The sequence below is a fragment of the Haliaeetus leucocephalus genome, unplaced genomic scaffold (genome assembly GCF_000737465.1).
Source record: "Haliaeetus leucocephalus isolate CR32 unplaced genomic scaffold, Haliaeetus_leucocephalus-4.0 Scaffold1, whole genome shotgun sequence".
Lineage (NCBI taxonomy): Eukaryota > Metazoa > Chordata > Aves > Accipitriformes > Accipitridae > Haliaeetus > Haliaeetus leucocephalus.
This window is the reverse complement of record NW_010972437.1, coordinates 2,686,408-2,706,541: the sequence shown is the minus strand read 5'-3', so window position 1 is coordinate 2,706,541 and position 20,134 is coordinate 2,686,408. Positions and strand designations below refer to the sequence as shown.

General features: G+C 38.1%; 1 protein-coding gene across 1 annotated transcript in view; it reads left to right on the top strand.

The window, feature by feature from the left end:
• Nucleotides 1-7,140: 7,140 nt before the first annotated feature.
• The window catches only part of DNAH7 (dynein, axonemal, heavy chain 7), a 116,712-nt gene continuing 103,718 nt past the window's right edge, over nucleotides 7,141-20,134 (top strand). Inside the window, exons 1-9 of the mRNA XM_010564048.1 lie at nucleotides 7,141-7,155; nucleotides 11,244-11,309; nucleotides 11,779-11,887; nucleotides 11,986-12,139; nucleotides 12,483-12,576; nucleotides 13,830-14,010; nucleotides 14,891-14,966; nucleotides 16,968-17,093; nucleotides 18,549-18,668. Coding sequence (XP_010562350.1) covers nucleotides 7,141-7,155; nucleotides 11,244-11,309; nucleotides 11,779-11,887; nucleotides 11,986-12,139; nucleotides 12,483-12,576; nucleotides 13,830-14,010; nucleotides 14,891-14,966; nucleotides 16,968-17,093; nucleotides 18,549-18,668 — 941 coding nt within the window. The remainder of the gene's footprint in view (nucleotides 7,156-11,243; nucleotides 11,310-11,778; nucleotides 11,888-11,985; nucleotides 12,140-12,482; nucleotides 12,577-13,829; nucleotides 14,011-14,890; nucleotides 14,967-16,967; nucleotides 17,094-18,548; nucleotides 18,669-20,134) is intronic.

The window sequence follows — 20,134 nt, the reverse complement described above, 5'->3', positions numbered from 1 at the left end:
TTCACAGTAGCGAGTAAGGGGCTGTGTTTTGGATTTGTGCTGAAAACAGTGTTGGTAACACAGGGATGTTTTAGTTACTGCTGAGCACTGCTCACACAGAGCCAAGGTCTTTTCTGCTTCTCACCCCACCCCACCAGCGAGGAGGCCGGGGGTGCACAAGAGGTTGGGAGGGGACACGGCTGGGACAGCTGACCCCAACTGACCAGGGGGATATTCCAGGCCATATGATGTCATGCTCAGCATATAAAGTTGGGGAAAGAAGGAGGAAGGGGAGGGATGTTTGGAGTGATGGCGTTTGTCTCCCCAAGTAACTGTTGCGCGTGATGGAGGCCTGCTTTCCTGGAGATGGCTGAACACCTGCCTGCCTATGGGAAGCGGTGAATTAATTCCTTGTTTTGCTTTGCTTGTGTGTGTGGCTTTTGCTTTACCTGTTAAACTGTCTTTATCTCAACCCACGAATTTTCTCACTTTTACGCTTCCAATTCTCTCCCCTATCCTGCTGTGGGGGGAGTGAGCGAGTGGCTGTGTGGGGCTTAGTTGCCAGCTGGGGTTAAACCACAACACTTATGTCTGGGTGGAACCTCCTGTGTTTCAGTTTGTGCCCATTCCCTCTTGTCCTGTCACTGGGCACCACTGGCAGGAGCCTGGCTCCATCTTCTTTGCACTTTCCCTTCAGAAATTTATGTATGTTGATAAGATCCCCCTAAGCCACCTTCTCTCAGCTAAACAGTCCCAGCTATCTCAGCCTTTCCTCATAGGAGAGATGCTCCAATCCCTTCATCATCTTTGTGGCCTTTCGTTGGACGCTCAGGTGTGTCTGTCTCATGTGCTGAGAAGCCCAGAACTGGACACAGTACCCCTGCGCTTAGTAGAAGAGAAGGATCACCTCCACTAGCCTGCTGGTGATACTTTGCCTAATGCAGCCCATGATACCATGAGCCTTCTTTGTGGCAAGGGCATGCTGCTGGGTCATGTTCAACTCTGTGTCCACCAGGACCCCAGGTCCTTTTCTGCAAAAGGTGTTTTCCAGCTGGGTGGCCCCAGCATGCATCAGTGTGTGGCATTGTTCCTCCACAGGTGCAGAGCTTTGCACTTCTTCTTGAACTTCATGAGGTTCCTGTCAGCCTGTTTCTCCAGCTTGCAGAGGTCTCTCTGGATGGCAGCATGACCCTCTGGTGTATCAGTCACTCCTCGCAGTTTTGTCAACTGCAGCCTTGCTGAGGGTATGCTCTGCCCCCTCCTCCAGGTCGTTAATGAGGATGTTAAACAGGACTGGGTCCAGTATTGACCCCTGGGGTACACTGCTTGTTACTGGCCTCCATCTAGACTTTGTTCCACTGATCACCGCTCCCTGGGCCTGGCCATTCAGCCAGTTTTCAGTCCACCTCACTATCTGCTCATCCAGCCCATACATCAAGAGTTTGTCTGTGAGGATCTTGCAGGTGACAGTGTCAAAGTCCAGGTAGGCAGTGTCTGCTGCTCTGCCCTCATTTACTGGCCAGTGATTTCACCACAGAACTTTATCAAGTTGCTCAAGCATGACTTCCCCTTGGTGAATCCATGCTGACTACTCCTGATGAATCATGAACTTACCAGCTAACTTCCTTGAACTCTTTATGTGCCTGGGGTTTTTTTATACATAAAAAGTTTATGTTCCTATATGTAATGGTCTAGTTATGTCTTGCGGTATTTACGGAGGTGCTACCTTTTATGTTAAGTTCTAATGGCCTTTGCTGAATGACTGTGTAAGGAAACTCAAATGGAATGTTTGTTATACATATTAGTCTCCTAGGGCACTAACTGTACATTTGTTTCATTTTCAAGTAGATGGCTGAATTTAAAAAACAAAACAAAAAAACCCTCACAACCAAACAATTTTCCTTTAGAAAAGGAATTACACTCAAAAGAGATGGTAACCCCTTGTGGCCTGGATAATGTTTCCTACAAAGGCACATTTCATTGACGAAATGAAAGCTTTCTCATTGTTAGAAGTGCACAAATGGGCTTTATTTTTAGTGAAAGAAATAGTGTATTCATGTGCTTGGTTTGGTGTTGCTTGCAGCATTAAGTTCAGAAATTATCTGAATATTTACATTTCCTGCACTGAAGGTTCTTATCAGGAGGAATGCTGCCTGTTTTTTTCTTTTTTTTAATTCTTTTTAAGACATTAGAAAACTCACTATTCTGTTTAACACTAGTAGTGATTTGAGACAGCTTGAAATTTCTGTCTTTTCAAAAGGCCTTCTAAGGATGGAGACATGTTGGAAAAATGCATTGTCTAGATAACAGCTGACCATCTTCTTACCAGGACAGTTGTGCTTGTACTCTTGCCAAGTAAGGTAAGTTATGCTTGAAAAAATATATTGTAAAACTGGGACAAGATAAAAGCATGCAATTAATGTGTGTTTGTTTCAGAAACCAATCATCTTGTGCCTTAAGAATCTGGCAGCTGACAGACTTGAAAATACTGCTTGGCCCACTCAGCATTGTAGAAATGAGCAAGATACAGAATGAATCAGAAAGTCTACCAAATTAACGGTAACATTACAAAGCTGAGTTGATGAGTCACCTACCAGTGCATGAGAGTATAAGGAAATTTCTTAATTAAAAGCAGGTACATGAATTATGACATAAAAATTCTTATTTGTTTAGCCCGTGTAGTGTTAGCCCTAATAAATAAAGGCTAGACTATTACATAAAGTATTTAAAGAATCAATCATTTCATGTGACGGTGCTAGTTTTTGTTGCTTTCACAACACAACAGGAAGATAAAGGATGGTTTTTTACCCAGTAACACCTGTGACAAAACTGTTGCCTTCCAGTGAAATGAAGACTTCGCCTTTGAGAAGAGTGTGAACAGAGGCTTCCTATGACAGGCACATTTGCATCCAGAGTCAATAAGTCAGCATATCTACACCGACCACAAAGTATTCGTGTTTCCTTTAGTGTTGTGATAGTCTTGATAGTAAATAAGGACTCCTTTTTCTTTTTTAAACAGGCACTGGTAGATGCTCAAGCTCATTCTAGTGTTCTTCTGGAGTGGCTGCGAAGATGAAATAGGCATACAAGTTCTTGCCTGTAACTTGCTTTGTTTCTGTTGGCACAGATGAACCCAGATTTCTTCACTATCTTTAAAAATCTTTTCCGTGTTCCAGTAACTGTAGGACTGTGTCGTACATCTGTGCTATTACTATGGTGGCTATTCTAAAACAATTTGTGAAGTGATCTTTCCTTGATGGTCAGTAGTTCCGTTGTGATGTGAGCAGAAGACTTATCTGACTAAACACATGCTTCTTATAGCGTGGCATGTTTCTGAGAATGATTTTTACAAACAATATTTAAATAGTTATCACTCTTCTTTTAGGGAAGAAAATACTATTTTACTCCTGTCTTTAGTTTGATTTTCATGCATTAATTATTCCATACTCAAGAGATATGCTTAACAAGACCTGACTTAATAAAGTTCATAAAGTTAAAAAAAAAAATCTTTTTGAAAAAGGGGGAAATTTTCTAGTATTTCATAGGAATTACTTCTTACTTACAAAACCAATACTTATATTTGTGCTTCCATATTGTTAGTCTAGGTATGGCAAAAATAAGGTATACAAGGAAAACATATAGACCTGTTTTTTAAAAAAATTTTGAACTGAAAAATGCACGCTTTTTTTCCCCCCACTGAAAACTTGCGTAAAGTGTAATGTCTCACCGTCATGGTGAGTTGAAGTGTTAAATGCATTATCTCTTTGAAATGATTATTGTGTCTAATTGCATTTTAAGTGCTGTCCATAATTCGAGTCCTGCCTATGAACATAACAGATAAGTACCAGCTCTTGACTTAAAACCCTTAAACTTGAATTTTGATGACTAAAACTTTCCCGTTACAAAAATCATTATGAATTATCAATTGTTATTGATTTCCCCACTGTTAGAAGCCTCTATGAGAAAGCTTTGTTTGCCTCATTAAACATCTTTACAATGTGAGATCGATTACTTGTTTTATGTACAACTATAGTGAGTCCACAAAGGGTAAATGTGGGAGAACTTAAAAATATATATACGCATATATTTTTAATTTAAAAAAATAGAGACAAAAGAGATTTTAGACGAAGTGGAGTACAAGAAAAAGCATTATGTGGGAATAAGTTCCAGTATGTACACTTAGGGTTTGGTTGAGATTGCCATAACCACTGGAGTGATTTAGGAATAAAACTTTGAGAGACAAGCTGTAGGCATTTCAGAAGCTGTGATTCCATTGCATTCAAACATCTTGTTCCATTTTCATGCTAGTTAATGTTTTTCAGTCTGTCATCTGAAACCTCTGGGGAAATAAAAACCCCTTCCTGAAGTTATTTTTAAAGCAATACCCAAATCTGAGAATTTTAATTTTTGTACACAAAATTTATTGTACTTTCAAACATTATTTATTTGCTCTAATCAAAACATACAAAGCATGCCAGTAAGTACTTTGGTTAAAAATCAAAGGATCACTTTTTTCACATTAAAAACAGAACATCTGGTCAGTAAAATACTTCACTGTACATAGTATTTTGGCTTAAGTTTTGTTAATTCCATGGAGTAAACCATATTGTTATCTACTGTTTGATACTTTTGCATCTGTCTGAAGGGAGAAAGAAATGTATTCTTGATTACCGGTACTCCAGAATTTAACTGAGTCATCAAGACGGAATAAAGACCCCATGTCGCTGAATCTTGCAGAAGATGAGAACTTTGTGATAGAAATGATACCCATGGTCTTTTTTCCTTCCTGTATTTAGTTTTACTGCGTCACTGATCCTTTTTTGTTGCACTGATGCTCCAATCTTTGCTAAACCTTTTCTTAAATAACAGTTATGGACTGCATGATACTGAATGTCTATGTTCTGTTGACTTGGCTGGTAATGGATTTTTTTCTGTCTGCTCTATTTTTTTAATTGCTTTTAGTTCAGTTCTAAAACAGATGCTGAGGAGTACTTAATATTTGTGTGTACTCCCTTCTTCTCTTCATCCTTTCACCATTTTATTCTTTTGATCTTATTTTTATCTCTGAAGTTAGATTTAGATTGTTTTGTTAGGTAGGGGATTTCAGATGAAGTGAGATGTTAACGAAACAAAGGAAGGCAAAAAACGGAGTTTTAAACCATTTTTTTTTCTGTTGTGTCCTCCTGTGGCCTTGGAAATGCTGATTAAAATCAGCTGGTATTTCATTTATGTAAAAAAAATTGTATTTAACTGGTCACTGCAGGAAAAGAATAAACAGCAACATAGCAGTTCTTAGTTCTCTGTAAGAAGAAAGTTTGTATGATAATGAAAAATACTATATACACAAGAATTGATTTTCTCTATAATGTTCCTCCTGTTAGCAACCTAACTGTGTCTTTCCTCCTCTGAAGAGTACAAGCAGGTGTGCTATTTTCTGGTTTCCTAATTGGATACTGAAAAAACAAAATGTCACTTTGTAGCAAAGGGAATGCAACCCCCAATAGTATATGGCGATGTGCACTGAACATACTACTGCCTTCTGTAGATATAGTTTCTAGTAGTTGAATGATTCAGTATTAAAGAGAAATAGCAAGGATTTCCCTTTGCATGTTTTCCAGCTAGACTGTTATATATTATAGCCAGTACAGCGTACAGCTTGTTTGAATCTCCCTAAGATATGTTGAGTATGAGTGTATTTCTCATTTCAAAATCAAACCCAGGCTTTGGTACTGTTTTAGAAAATGCACTGGGAATTCCAAGTGATGTTGAATTTTCTACAGCTGGACAAAGCGAAAATACCCTACTGCTTCTTTGCCTGTGGTATTTTAACAAAGGGGCTTTTACATTTAAAACTCGGTATATAGACTCTTATAACACTTTTTGTACAGTTCACAAGGTTGGTTACAGGCCTGAATCAGTACTCATTTATAGGGATTTTCCAGCAGGCTAACTCCACTGTAAACTGTTGTGCTACCTTTTATGTGTTGCTGTGAAAACATAACAAATGCTCTCATTTGAAATCCACAAACTACCTAACATGGCAACAGCTGTTTCAGATCCCACTGCAATCCAAATCTGGTCACAGTAAAGTGTTAGACGTCACACCAACCATACCAGTAGTTTATTTAGATTGGTCAAAGCATCAGATTCATAATGCAGGGAACACCCATTGACTACCATTGAAACTAAAAGAGAATTCTATTTATATTTTCTTGTGTTCTTTAATTTGCTGATGGGGCGGGCGGGGCAGGTTGTTAAAATCCTATGTCTGTTGTGCACAAGATGGGCTGATGCATGATGTGGCACCTGAAAAATCTTTGGTTGCTGTTGTGGTTTGGGCACTCCAGTTCAGTCATTGGAGCTTATTAATGATTTTGCAAGCACAGCTGAGGTCTTTTGCATGTTCAGTTGGAGCACATGTCTGGCTGCTTTGCCTGAAGACAAGCACCTGCATTCACTTACTGAGACACATCAGTTAATTTAAAAGGTAAGAAGAAATACCTGCCTAAACAGCGGCAAATGGTACATGCTCCTCAAAGCAATTTTAACTATCCTTATTTTCCTGAAATTGGGAGGCCTCGTATCAAGCGTTTCCTACTGGAAGACAATCTCAGTGAACTAACAGCAAAGCTGAAATTCAGCTTGCCGTAGCTGCAAATGTATTGCAACAGCTTAAATACAAACATCACAGGTTGTCGTTTATCAGCGAGTAAATTGCACGTCTTCAGTCAGCAACACCTGAGCAGGTAGCCTTGCTGAAACTTCAGGGTCCTTCACCAGGTGCAGCTGTGGCTTTGCTGGCTAACTGGATGGCGGGAAGCCAGCTGTTCCTTGGCCTCAAGTTCCGGACGTTTCTCCCTCGTCCTGCCCTGCAGCAGAGTCTGGGGGAGGTCTTCGCAAGACCGCAAGTTTTCTGCCGCTCAGAGAACGCGTTACGAGCCGGGAGACCGGCGGAGCAGCTGCCCCTGGCCGTGCTGCGTTCGGCTGCAGCCGGCCGGCAGCGACACCTCTCTGCCGGGCCGAGCCGCTCCTCGCCCCCGCCCGTTGGGATTCGCTGTGCGCGCGGCCAGGGGCGGCGGCGGCCAACGGCCGCGCTCGCGCTCGGTGCTGCTAGGTAACGGCGTCCTCCCAAGGCGGCAACGCCGCCTCGCCCGCGCAGACATGGGCAGCGAGCAGGTACTGGGGTCTGAGGGGGAGCGGCGGGAGCCCCGAGGCCGAGCTGTGCCCGCCCGCTCCGCCTTCTTCAGCCCGGAACCGACAGCATCTGCCCCGGCTCTGGCAGGCGGGGGCTGGGCGTCCCGTGGTGGCCCCCGCCTTGGTTTGGGGGGGGGCTGTGGGGCAGGACTGGGTGCCGGGGAGCAGCGGGCTGGCTGAGGAGAGAGAGGTGCCTGGGCAGCGCTGGCTGTTCGCGGGGCAGAGAGCAGAACGCTCGGGTGCACCTGGCTACCGGAGGGGGTTGCTTCTGATCTGAAAAGTGTTGTTTTTCTTTTAAAACTTAACTAACAAGCTTGAATTAAGCTCCTGAGGTCACGTTTTTTGCCCCTGACACTTAAATGCTTGCGCTCTGTAAGCGGAGACCTGGTGAGGCAGCCGTGTTTGCTGAGAAAGGCTTTAGTATGCTGTCCCATTAGTTGCAGGCTGGTTGTGACTGATATCCTCCAGAAAAATTAAACTGTGCTGTGAACTCCTTAAGTCAGGTTTTTAGAAGCAATGTAGTTCTTGCAGCGGCCTAGATTTCCTTTAATTACTTTAGCAGTGCAAATTTAAACAGACCTTTTTGATTTGGGCTGCTGTTTCTGCAGTGTTTTCAGAGAGAGTAACTCTCTCCTAAAGGTATCCCATTATAAACCACAGAAATTAATTGTAGTCTTTAGCTTGGTACAAAACATTACGTCATAAGCCCTCTCCCCATTTTGGTTGTTTGGGGTTATTTTTTTTTGTTTTTTAAAGTTCAAGCATGGAGAGATTTGAATTAATTCAGTTTATTTCCAGAACTGCAGGAAGCTTAAATGCTGAAGACAAATGCCAATAGAAGCTTTTAGCTATGAATGTGGTTTTAAATCACTGGGCATTAACCAATAGTAACTTGTAGTATTTCTCTAGTGGCCTGATTGGGTTGTAGTTGGTTAATGTAATTATAAGGCAGAGTCTGCCCTCTTAAATCATGTTGTTCTCCTGTTAGTAAGTCAATCCCGTTCATTCAGTCTCTTTTGGTTTTGATGTCTTCATTCAGATTTGTTTTCCTCTAATGAAATGTGTGAGAGATTTAAAGTGAAGTAATTCAGTAACTTCCTTCAGTGAATTAAAAGTTCACCAATTTTTTCTTGGGTGTGTTTCTTCTTGAGGTGCACATTAGAGGGTGTGAATTGGCTGCTCATAACTATCTCACTGTCCAGGGCTCTCTTTTTAGTACATCTTATTGCCAGTAGTAAGTTTGCAGTATAATATTTTAAAATATTGGCACTGTCTTCAGTGGAACTAATTTCAACACTGAGTACCAGCAGCTCAGAGGTATAAGTTGTCGTGCTGAATTCTATGTTTTTCAACAAAACAAAGTCTAAACAGAACAGTGTAATATTGTATATGAAGACAAGGTATAGTCTCAGTCTTTTTTGTAGCCCTATTATTTGTAAAAATACCCAGGTTTCTGTTACTTGTTTCTAACCAGGAATCTAAGAATTAAGGCTGTGGACCTTGTCACTAAGAGAAATAAATAATACTCTTCTAGGAATTCAAACCCATTTTCTCTTATAGAAAAGATTTTTATTTTTTTTTCCTCCCATCCATTCCCTTCAGAGGGTAGTAGATAGCATTCACCAATAGCTTTAGAATCTGGACTAGAGAAACAATGAGCTTTACATTTTAGTCTCATTATGCAAGATATGGAGAAGAAAGAGCCTGTCTATACACAAAGTTCAGAGCCACCTAAGGTGACTTTGCCTGAGCCAGCTCCAGTGCAGCAGCTGTAAAGCTGTTGACAAACCAGAGTCCATCAGATCACTACTGGGATGGTTAGGGGACTGGAGCACTTGGTGTATGAAGAGAGCCTGAGGGAAATGTATGTGTTCAGCTTGGAGAAGAGAAGGGGGTGGAGGAATGTAGTTACTGTCTCCCAGTGCCTGAACAAGAGAGAAAATGGTGCCAGATTCCTCTTGGTGCTGTGCAGCAGCAGGAAGAGATGCAACGCTCTCAAGTTGCAGGGAGGGAAATTCTGACTAGGCATAAGGATGACATTCTTTACAGTGAGATGATTGAGCAGGGGAGAAGGTTGCCCAGAGAGGCAGTGGCTTTAGAGAACTTCAGATCTCAACTGGACAAGGCCCTGTGCAATCTGACCTAACTTTTTGTAGTTAGTACTGCTTTGAGAAGGAGAGCGGATAATCAGAGGCCCTTTTCGGCCTATTTTTTTCTGTGATTCTATCATAGCATGTTTGTATAGACCTGTGTCCAAACCAGTCCAAACCCTGTCCATAGGCTACACTGCATCCTGTAGGCTTATTGGCTTGGTAAGCAGTGGTTTTATGATGCAGTGCAGATACGCTATTAGGAGATGTATTCATACTAGTATTAGAACAGACTGGTAGCTGTTAACAAGGTCTGTGTTAAGAATCTTTTTGCAGTTGAGTATGTTAGACTACAGAGAAATAAATGGCTTCGTATTTTCCCAGTAGAGTTACAATTACCAGACAAAAAGCAGGTTTGTCATGTAAATCTTTCTGTATTGGTTATAATACTGTTTTTCCCTCATTTATGCTGAAATAAGTTCATCATCTGTGTCACTGCAGACCATGAGGTTGGTATAGGCATTAAAATTTCGAGGTGTGAAAAATCTTGCACATGGACCATGCCTAACTGAAAGACAGACTGGCGAGAGCATTAAATGAGGGACTGAAAGAGATATGTGGTTCTTGTGGCAAAGTCTTCAGTCACCTTTTCTGTGATTGCCAAAAAGCTAGATTAAAAATATAAAAATTGGCCTGCTTGGTGTTTAGAGTACTCTAATTCACCAGGCATGTGTTTAATCTCATTAGGGGAGAGAAAGGGGGATAAATCTCATGTTCATTGAAAGAGTAGTGCTGTTGATTTTGAAACAAGATACTTAAAACATTTTGTTGTATGGCTCACTTGCAGCTACTGGTAGTCAAGTTGTTTATCCCCATCATGTTCAGGGGAAGGACTCCCTAGAGCTGGAATGAGTTTGCTCCCCTTTCACAAGTTGGACCACAAATTAGTTTATGAAGAGATTGGTAACAACTGCTAATGTATGTCTATAGATATTTTATCACTGACAAATTCCTGTATTTTGAAGGAGGTTTTCTTCAGAGCCTGATTCGATTTTTGCCTTGGGAATTGCCAGAGTTTATCCTTGACTGCAAAATTCATGTAAATATTTAAATGCCAAAAACTTGTGTGAGTTCTACACCACAGCAGCTGTATTGCAAATGATAGCCAACCTGCCTTGTTTAAAGTTAGCTTGGGTATGTCTACAAAAACTTTCTGTGCTTTGTGTTTCCTCTGTTACAGCCTTTGCAGAAGACAGAAAGCAGAAAGAGCATAGACATGCAGTATTGCTGCAAGTGCAGCTGCATGGAAAGAGGTGGTGTGGGTAGTGCCAGGGGTATTGGCACTGGTGTGAAACAGAGGAGAAATAGAATAGCCAAAGGCAGTTCTGTTAGAGCCAATTTTAAATAATTTTACAACTAGATTGTCTCGTTTGTTTATAGGAAGGTGCTGTACCTTGCTAAAATGTGCTAGCCAGAGTCCTGGGCATGGTCAGAGGGTGCTTTTGGACAGACAGCTTTGATGTCTGATGCTAAGGCATCAGTGTTGTGGAAAAGCGGAGAATACTGGATGCTTTTAAATGAAAGTGTATGGGTTAGAAAAAAAGGACCATTTTGTGTTTTAAAAAATGTTGACTGAAGAATGGGAATAAAAAATTTAATTTTTTAATTTGTATTATTTCATGGTATCTTGTAATGCTTTAATGTATATCTTGGCAAAAAGGTAACATAAATGCTTCCCAGCCTAAACTTAATTTTTCAGAGCTGTGATTTTTTCAAAGGCATTTGAGAAAGTTGAATTCTACATGGAAACACTCTAGGAAGAATAAGGGAAGTGACATGAAACTGTAGGTGTAAAAATTATTATATAAGAGATAAAAACGGAATTATAGCTAGATGACATGTTTAAGTACTTCTGGAAGTCTAATATTAGTAGTAATTTGAATGTCTAGTTGTCATTTTCCTTTTCTTTTTTTTCTCAAGCCCAGTCCAAGTGGCCAAGGGGAGTTGGCAAAGAGAACAGAGAACTTATTACCACAGTTGTCTCAGGTAGTTGCGTTGGCTTTTTTTTTTGTAAGCTTTCATTTTCAAGTATGTGTGACAGCATGCTTATGTAAAGACCATGGTTCTCATTCAAATATATGCTGAGGTGTATATTCTCTCTCTCTGCACTATGTATGTATATTATATCTGTATGTGGAGCATTGTTTATATTTCAGTATTTGGAAAACATTGGAAGTGGAATATCTGAACAAGTTTGAAAATATTTAAGTAAGTATAAAACTAGAGAGTTTGCAAATATTACATATAAGTTTAACATGCTTATCTCTAATGGTCTGGATATTTAGAATTTGAGGGCAACGTAATAGTAGTAGTTTATTGTATGATTTTTATGCTGCCTTATTCCGGCTGTATATTAGGCTACAGTTTCTTTGATTTACTATATTGAAGAAGTCTTGAAGTATGTTAGTAGCACCTACAACAAGTGTAAAACTAAAATATAAAATATTTATTCCAGGCAAGGTCTAAACCACTGTGGCAGCAGACTTGTCCTTCATTCCATCTGAGCAAAGAACAGAAAGATGATGAGTCAGATGAGTTTACTGTAAAAAATGAGTATTCACCTGGTAAGGTTAACATTTTTAGTACTACTGAAGAAAACTTCTCAGAAACATGAACATATGTTTAACATTTTTTAAACTTAATTTCATGTATTTTCTGCTAGGAGAATATTTGAAGGTGAGATGCAAGAGACACAAGATACAGGATTCTAGAGATAATGAAGCAGGTGCTGGGCCATCAACTTCTACATTGCAGAGCAGCAGTCATCTGAAAAAAACCCATGAAAGTTTCAGAAGCACTCTTGTTGACATTATACTGTGAGTTTCCTTACCTTTGAATAATGTGGTTTTCCTTTTTGATAGATGAACCAAGTTTTAAATTATTTCAAAATTTTGATGATTGCAAATTGAAAGTATGTATATGAGCATGAACTATATCACCAATTTTAAAAGCTGAACCTTAGCAGGTAAAATACAAACTTGGTCACATGCTTCAGTGTTCTTTTTGAATCAGAATGTCTTGAAATCATTGTAAAGTTTTGCCAGTTCCCTTTTTTTGTTTTGTTTGTTCACAGCTGACGTGTAGAATGGCTATATATTACTTATGCCAGTAAAATGTATCTGAAGAATGTGATGCATACTCTTCATTCTTTTGTCTCAGGCAGGAAGACCTTACTGAAGAACAGCTTCCATCCCTTGACGGAACCCAGCCTCCAAGAGCAGATTCATCTACACCAATAGAAAAAGATATTTTGGTAGCTAAAGACTGTTTTCTACAGTATTAAATGAAATACAGTGCCAGTCATTTATTGTAAATATTGACAAGATGATCGACACAATGAGACATGACTGACAGTAACATATTCTTCCACTATTAGTTTCACACAATATATTATTTATAGTGATACTGTTGAGAATGGAGCATTAGGAATGCATGAATGATTCAAAGAATTGCAGAATGGAATAGTAACTGGAGGATAACCAATGTCAGGAAGTAATAAATGAATCTTTTCTGCACTTGCCTGAAGGTGAGAGTAACTTGCAAGGGACAGTGCACTGCTTAGTCTGAGCAGATAGAATCCATAAGACAGTTCTCTATGGGTTACTCTCATCTAATGGCTAGGATGTTCTTCATTCTCATTCTGGCTTAAGATACCTTGTATGACACAACTGTATACACAATTTTGTGATTTATATATATTTAAAATAGATTAAGTTCATTTGGGGATAAATTGATTGAGATAAGTTAATGTGTTGCTTCCTGACATTGGTAATCTTCCAGTTGATATTCCATTTTGCATGTCTTTGAATGTGGGCTGATATGTTTCTTCATCTGTTTCCCTTAATGCTCTGAAGTTTTGTTAATCAGACTTCACATACCCGTTTAAATGCTGATATACAAGCAGATGTACTTATTTGTGGTTATACATTCATATTCTGAGCAATGCATTAGCTCTATGTTTAGCTCTATGTTGCATATCAACATGAAACTCTGCAGAATGCATGGCTTTCTTTTTGAATATATGGTCCAGTCTGAGAGCTAATTGATAATAATGGTGGCACTGGAATGATGAGATAGATGAATATATATTGAAAATTTATTTAAGGAAAAGGTTGGTAATGGACAGTGCAAAGGAGAGGTATCTCACCAGAACTGTAAAAGCAAAACCAAAGCAAAAGCCAGATTTCTATGAGATATGTCCATTCTTCAATGAAATTTTTGTTATTTAGCTCTTATCAGAGAAATGGAATGAGGCTTATGCCACTATATCCCATTTTTCTCTCTCAACAGCTTTTTATCGTTATTCTACCCACTAGTGTTCAGCAGGCTGATGAAGGTATTTACATCAGCTGTAGTGATGTGTATGTAATTTACAACATAAATCAGTACTTAGTACTAATTACATTTATTTTTACTAAATAAGCCGATATCTCTAGCTAAACCTGTAGTAGGAATGATTATCTAGTACCGGACTTAACTGATGCATCTTATTCTTTTATCCCGCAGAAATACTACTATTACATTCACCATGGAATTGATACAGCAAATGTGGCCCCAATGGATGAATCATGGCTAGACCACATCTTAGCTTTAATTCCACAACATCTGAAAGTACTTGATGAACGTATACATTCACTGACTGATGAAATGAAAGAAGACTATCTTCTGAGTGTAAAAAAGGCTATAGGTAGATTTCTAGGAGTTTACTTGCATTTTCCTCTAAGTTGCTAATATTCAGAAGTGTTCATTGTTGAGTGCGGTTCACTGCTGAGAGCTACCATTGTGGAAGAGTGGTATGAAAGTGCTCTCCTGGATGTTTAAGGCACATTTTAATAAAAAGAATACTCACGTTTTCTTATCCTTGTAATGACCAAAGATGATAGTCATTATTTTTGATCTTTCAACACTTTTTAAAAACATTGGTTTATTTTATAAATCCCTATTTAATAGTATAGCTTTCTCCTAAATCAATTTTCATGTGTATCTAGATAAAACTGTTCATCTCAATGAGTTGTAAGTTCGGACATTTTTGTTGAGCCTTAAAGGTGCTGGAGCATGTCCAAAAAAGAGCAATGAAGCTAGTGAAAGGTCTAGAGAACAAGTCCTATGAGAAGCAGCTGAGGAAACTGGGGTTGTTTAGTCTGGAGAAAAGGAGGCTCAGGGGAAACCTTACTGCTCTCTACAACTACCTGAAAGGAGGTTGTAGTGAGGTGGGTGTCAGTCTCTTCTCCCAAATAACAAGTGATGGGGCAAGAGGAAACAGTCTCAAATTGTACCAGGGGAGGTTTAGATTGGATATTAGAAAAAAGTTCTTCACCAAAAGAGTTGTCAAGCATTGGAACAGGCTGCTCACGGAACTAGTGGAGTCACCATCCCTGGAGGTATTTAAAAGACATGTAGATGCAGTGCTTAGGGACATGGTTTGGTGGTGGACTTGGCAGTGTTAGGTTAACAGTTGGACTTGATGTTCTTAAGGGTCTTTTCCAACATAAATGATTCTATGATTCTATTCCTTCGCTAAGCCTATTTTGGCTTTTCTATTTTTTTTTTTTAAATGCTTTTTTCAGTTGACTTTGTTTTAAGAGACACCAGGGAAACAGATGAAGACAAGAAAGAAGATTTTCTTCTACCTCATCGTGCAGAGTAAGAAAATATATTTATTTAAAGACACTGACTAGAGAACAGTGGGGTAGAATAGCATGTATAAGGATCAGTCTTAATAGTGGTAGTCAGTGTCAGCTGTGAATAAGACTTAGTTATTAGTTATGTAAATTCAATTAATGATTATACAGCATCTTTGGAAAAATCCTGAAAAATATGCGTCTACCTTGAAAGGTTGATTGGAATTAGTTTTGTTTAGCAGTGCTTGACTGGTAAGAAGTCTCACAATTAATGCCACAGCATTTGATATAGCAGGACAAATGCTTATGTATAAACTGCATTGTAATCAATGGAACAATGTCACGTTCTGCACAGATTTCACTGAAGCTCTGTCTTATTTACAGATTGTGACAGTTTGGCTCAATACATACAGGTTTAAGAATGCAGTAAATACAGACTGGTTTGTTCCTCAGAACAATTGAGCAATATGCAGTATAAACAGTGGTAGATGCCTAGCTTTTCTGGCTGGGTTTTCCAGTATGTAGTAACCTCCATACTGGAGTGGATGGATGTGGCCTTTGTTCAGAGTAATGGACTATCTCCATTCCATTCACACTTGACTTAAAAAGTCTGCAGTCTACTGAAAGAGAGTATAGTGCTACTCCCAAGATTGTACATCTGTCCAGTGTGGATCAGCCTACCTAGTATCAACTTTCCTAGGACATACTTTAATTCTTCCTGAGATGTGAAAGTGAAGAGGTACAGCCAAAAACTGTACAATAAATTTGCCTTGTAGAGGAATGAAATCTTAAAAATGCTGCAGAAACAGAACATTTCCACCAATATCAAACAGGCTCTGTATTGGGGATAGCATTACTGAGTGATTTTAAAAACAGAAAAGTTTTTGTTATAAATAATTTCTGGCCTGTGGCCTGAGGTAGATGCTTTTAGATGTCAAATGGTAGGCATTAGAATGTAATAGAAGGGGTGGTTGTGACAGATGTTACTTAAGAAATTTGCATCTTAAAAAGAGAAGGAACATATGTTGAATTTATTGTTGTTGTTGTATATCCTGGGTAAGAGGTCATCCTACATCTGATTCTTTGTAGATCTTCTATGTCTTCTTAGGAACTGTGTAGGACATCACAGTAGTTTGTATATAAGCTTATGTCACACGCTTACATGCAAACCAAAACTACAAAATTCTCCAGTAGAATAATAATTGGTAAAACAGTTTTATTCCATTAACAGTATTTGAAATATGAAATTTTCTTCTAAAGAACTATGTAAGATAAATATGGAAAAACTTCAAGTTTTTTAACTTCCTGTAGCTACTTTTTCTGTCTCCTATAGAATGCAGATTCACTAAGCAATGGATAAAAATTTTATTTTGTGTCAGATTTTTTTTAAAGGAGTTCATTATGAAAATGAGAACAAAAGAATTACAAATATGTGACAAATTTGCAGAAGTGGTTTTGCTTTTCGTTTGCAACCTAAAGGTTGCAATGCTTAATATTTTATTAGTAAAATCAGACTGTGCCTGTAGAAAAAGACCATTTTTAAAGCAAAAAAAGGCTATGAGTATATAAACCCCCCACCAAAATAGCTTAATGTTTTTAAAAATTTGAAAGTAGACCGAGTTTATGAAAATGCTCTAAATTTATGAGTTTTTACAGATTTGATGTGATGAGCATAAACATAGATATTACTTATTGTAGAAAATTGCATATTAATTGACTAAATACATTATATATGTATAATGATTTTATTACATGCGAAATATAAGGGACCATGAATAGGTTACAGATCTCTTAGGATTTGGCCAATATTTCTCTCACATTATTTCTTTTTATACCATGGTCAATATTTGAAGACTTTTTTTGGAATCCGAATAATGAGCAGAAAGCTAGATGTGTCTCCTGAATTCTGTGCTTTCTGGGATGCGAAACAAGTATCTTAAAGCAAATGTATAAATATTTTGGTTCTTAGCACAGCTACATTCATCCTACTGTTTCTTGTTGGTTTTGTGGTTGGTTTTTTTAGAATAGAAGTAGTGCCAAAACCTTGGAACAAGTCTTTCTTGTCGGCTTGCAGTTACATGAAAGAAAATTTGCACGCAATAAATCCTTCAATGCTTGCTCTTTTGAACTTATGGGAGACCTCATTTAAGTAAGTGTTACCTATATCTTTTAGGTTTCAGCTTTTCAATGATCAGAATCTATGTAGGGAAATAACGGATGGTGACATCTTAAGATTTCCAAGCTGCCCTATTGAATTTGAGACCGCTACAATGTATTTGCGTGTGTTCCCTCTAACTTTATGGTTTGAAGAGTTTTTGCCACCTGTTCCTCTGTAGAGGCCAAGCTTTCTTATCTGTACTTCCCCAAAAATCACACAGAATGCTTTGCCATCCTCATTTCCTTTGGTATCTAGGCAGTTTTAAGCAAGAAGCTACACGTGAAAGTTGAATAGTTTAGCTGTTCTGTACTTGGTTTTCTTTAGAGCTTGGGTGAAGTGCCATCTGCACCTGGAAATTTGTGATTTTGGTTTTTTTGGTTTTTTTGTTTGGTTTTTTTTCTACAGCATGTTCACTGACACTTTGATTTGAGACACCATGTTCCTTGTACAGGAAGGCTCCAGAATGGAGCTGCTATGATCTCATCTTCTCTAAGCTCTCCCTTTTTAAAAATTTTCTCTTTGTTATCTTACAGACTCTGGCAAGCTGCCTGCTTCTGACATGTTTGAAAAATAATTTATTTTTGGATATGACTTCCATTTTTTAAATAGTCTTTCTTGCTTTTAATATAGCCACTTAATCTCTATTTAAATTTGACACTTTTTCCCCGTCTTTCTCAGGTCAAGAATATTCAAAACAGTCTCTCTCCCTAGAAGAGAATGGTTGCTGTCTTGCCTAGCAGGGCACTTAGGCTTTTTCCTCTTATCTGATTAACAAGGGAAAAAGGCATTGGAAGGGCTATTATTTTCTGCTTCCCAGAGTAGACCAAACTGCTTGCTTATTTCTTGACTGGTGATACAAAAGAGAATGAACTGACCTGTCCAGGCCAGGTGCTGTAACAAGTTGCAGGGAGTGGTTTTTTTTGTTTGGGTGTCCCCCCCCCAAATTTTTGTTGTATCTGCTAAGTAGGAGACAAAATTCAGCCAATGTCTTAAAAATATAAAAACTGAAAATTATTTTGAAGCTAGGTTTAGATGGTTAGTTATTTTTTTACATTGTTCTATAATATTTGTAAAAACCCATCCAGTCCTAGAAAGGAATGCAATTTAACATATTCAGAATTTTTAATGTTTGATACTACATACAATGAGTAACATATACATAAACTCTGATTCTGAAAATAGTTATTAATGTGCTCAAATGTAGTAATTACTACTTCAATTTAAGACCACGCATACAGACAGTACTGCAGTGCTTGTATTTGGTTGTTCTGAAACCATAGAAGCTAATTTCTGAAAATAACATTATTTTTAAGTGTTTAAAATAGGTTTAAAAACCCTTTATGTTTGAAATGTGAAATATGAAAAAAAGTTTTATGGAAACAAAAGAATAAAAAACAAGATACAGTGAATATGCTCCTAAAATGTTTATATTATGTTCTGTTTCAGAAATTTACGCCTTCTTGATACAGAAATATTTCAAAATAAACACAAAGCTGAGGACCTCTCGTTTTTCCGGAATAAAGTTATGAAGGAAATTGGAAAATCCAAAGTGATTCTATCTAAGAAGTATGATCAACTGTATCCATATTTTTTCAGTTACAGGGAAATCTTTAACTTTTTCTTCAGCAGTTTTTGAAACTCTGAACTTTCTGGAGAGAGAAGGAAGGACCCGTTTTAATAATACATATTAAAGAAAGAGATGTGGTGGTATGAAATTCTTTGAGGCCTATGAACGAAAACTGCTGTGTAAATATTGAGCACGTTATCATGATATGTGAAGTTTTCTTATTCTGAATTTTGGTGTGACATATTTTGCTCACTTCCTAGAGGGACATTAACTGTATATGTGTTCTAGTCTGTTAGGACAAAAGCTTTTATTTTGTGGACTCATTTGTACTGGATAAATGAGAAAATACAGTGTTGCTACTGTCAACAATTTATGACATTTTAGAATATAAACTGTGATGTAACTTAAATAATAAGACTTGCTCCATCCCTGCTTCACACAAGGGAAATGTCTCATTGATAGGAAGATTAACCTAGTATCGCTTCAGTAACAGTATCTCTATAGAACATCTATTGATGACTTTGGAATTTCAGTTTATATATTCTCAGTTTTATAGGTGCTTCTGAGAGCAGAGTTGCTTGAAAAATGCATTAATGACATCTGTTGACTTTAGAATTTATCACTAACATTTTCAAAAGTAAAGTGTTTGGTTATCATAATGTTTGTATATTCAGTCTAAGATATTTTAAAAGAAGAAAAGCAGTTTTCTTGGTAGTGCACTCAGTGTGCTGCAGTTAAGTTTTCAAATAAAGCATCAAAATTGCTAGGTCTTTTTTAGATATTTGTGGCCAAACTCTTTTGTCTGTATGCATCTGATCTTCCTTTAAGCAATAATGCTTGATTCCTGCAGTTATGTATTACTGCATTTTTACTATTTCAGGTTTTAATTAAATAAAACTATAATCTCAAATACTTGTTTTTTCCTGCTATTAACCTTGAAGGATTTTATTTCCGTACTCGTCTATGATTCTGTTATGTATTGCCTTTACTGTTTTTTAGATGTATTTCTTCCCGACCTCGAAGATACCTTTCTGCTCTTAATTGAAGGCTGCACACTTCTGGGCTTTCTTCCTATTTCCTAGCAATGCCAGAGCCAATTTCATTTTGGTTAAGGGCAGTGGGCAGAATTCCCTTTGGATTGCTTTCACATGTTAACAACTACTGAGGTTACAAGGATGCATAATGAAGTGCACAACCCCTGGGACTTAAGTGTGCTGCTTTCTGGCCTGATAAATAGGAGATCAAAGCAAGATAGCAAATTTGTCTATCATAATATCTTATATTTTAAATATGGTTCCATAATAATAGATAACATTTTCAGAGACATGATTCCTTAGAATTTAAAGATACTACCATATGACCTACCTAAGTTAAACTATAGTTTCCCAAGTACACTGCAGCAGCTTTTGACTGTGTGTAATATAAGCATTTATAGCAATTAGGTTAAAACCACAGGTTTATTAAT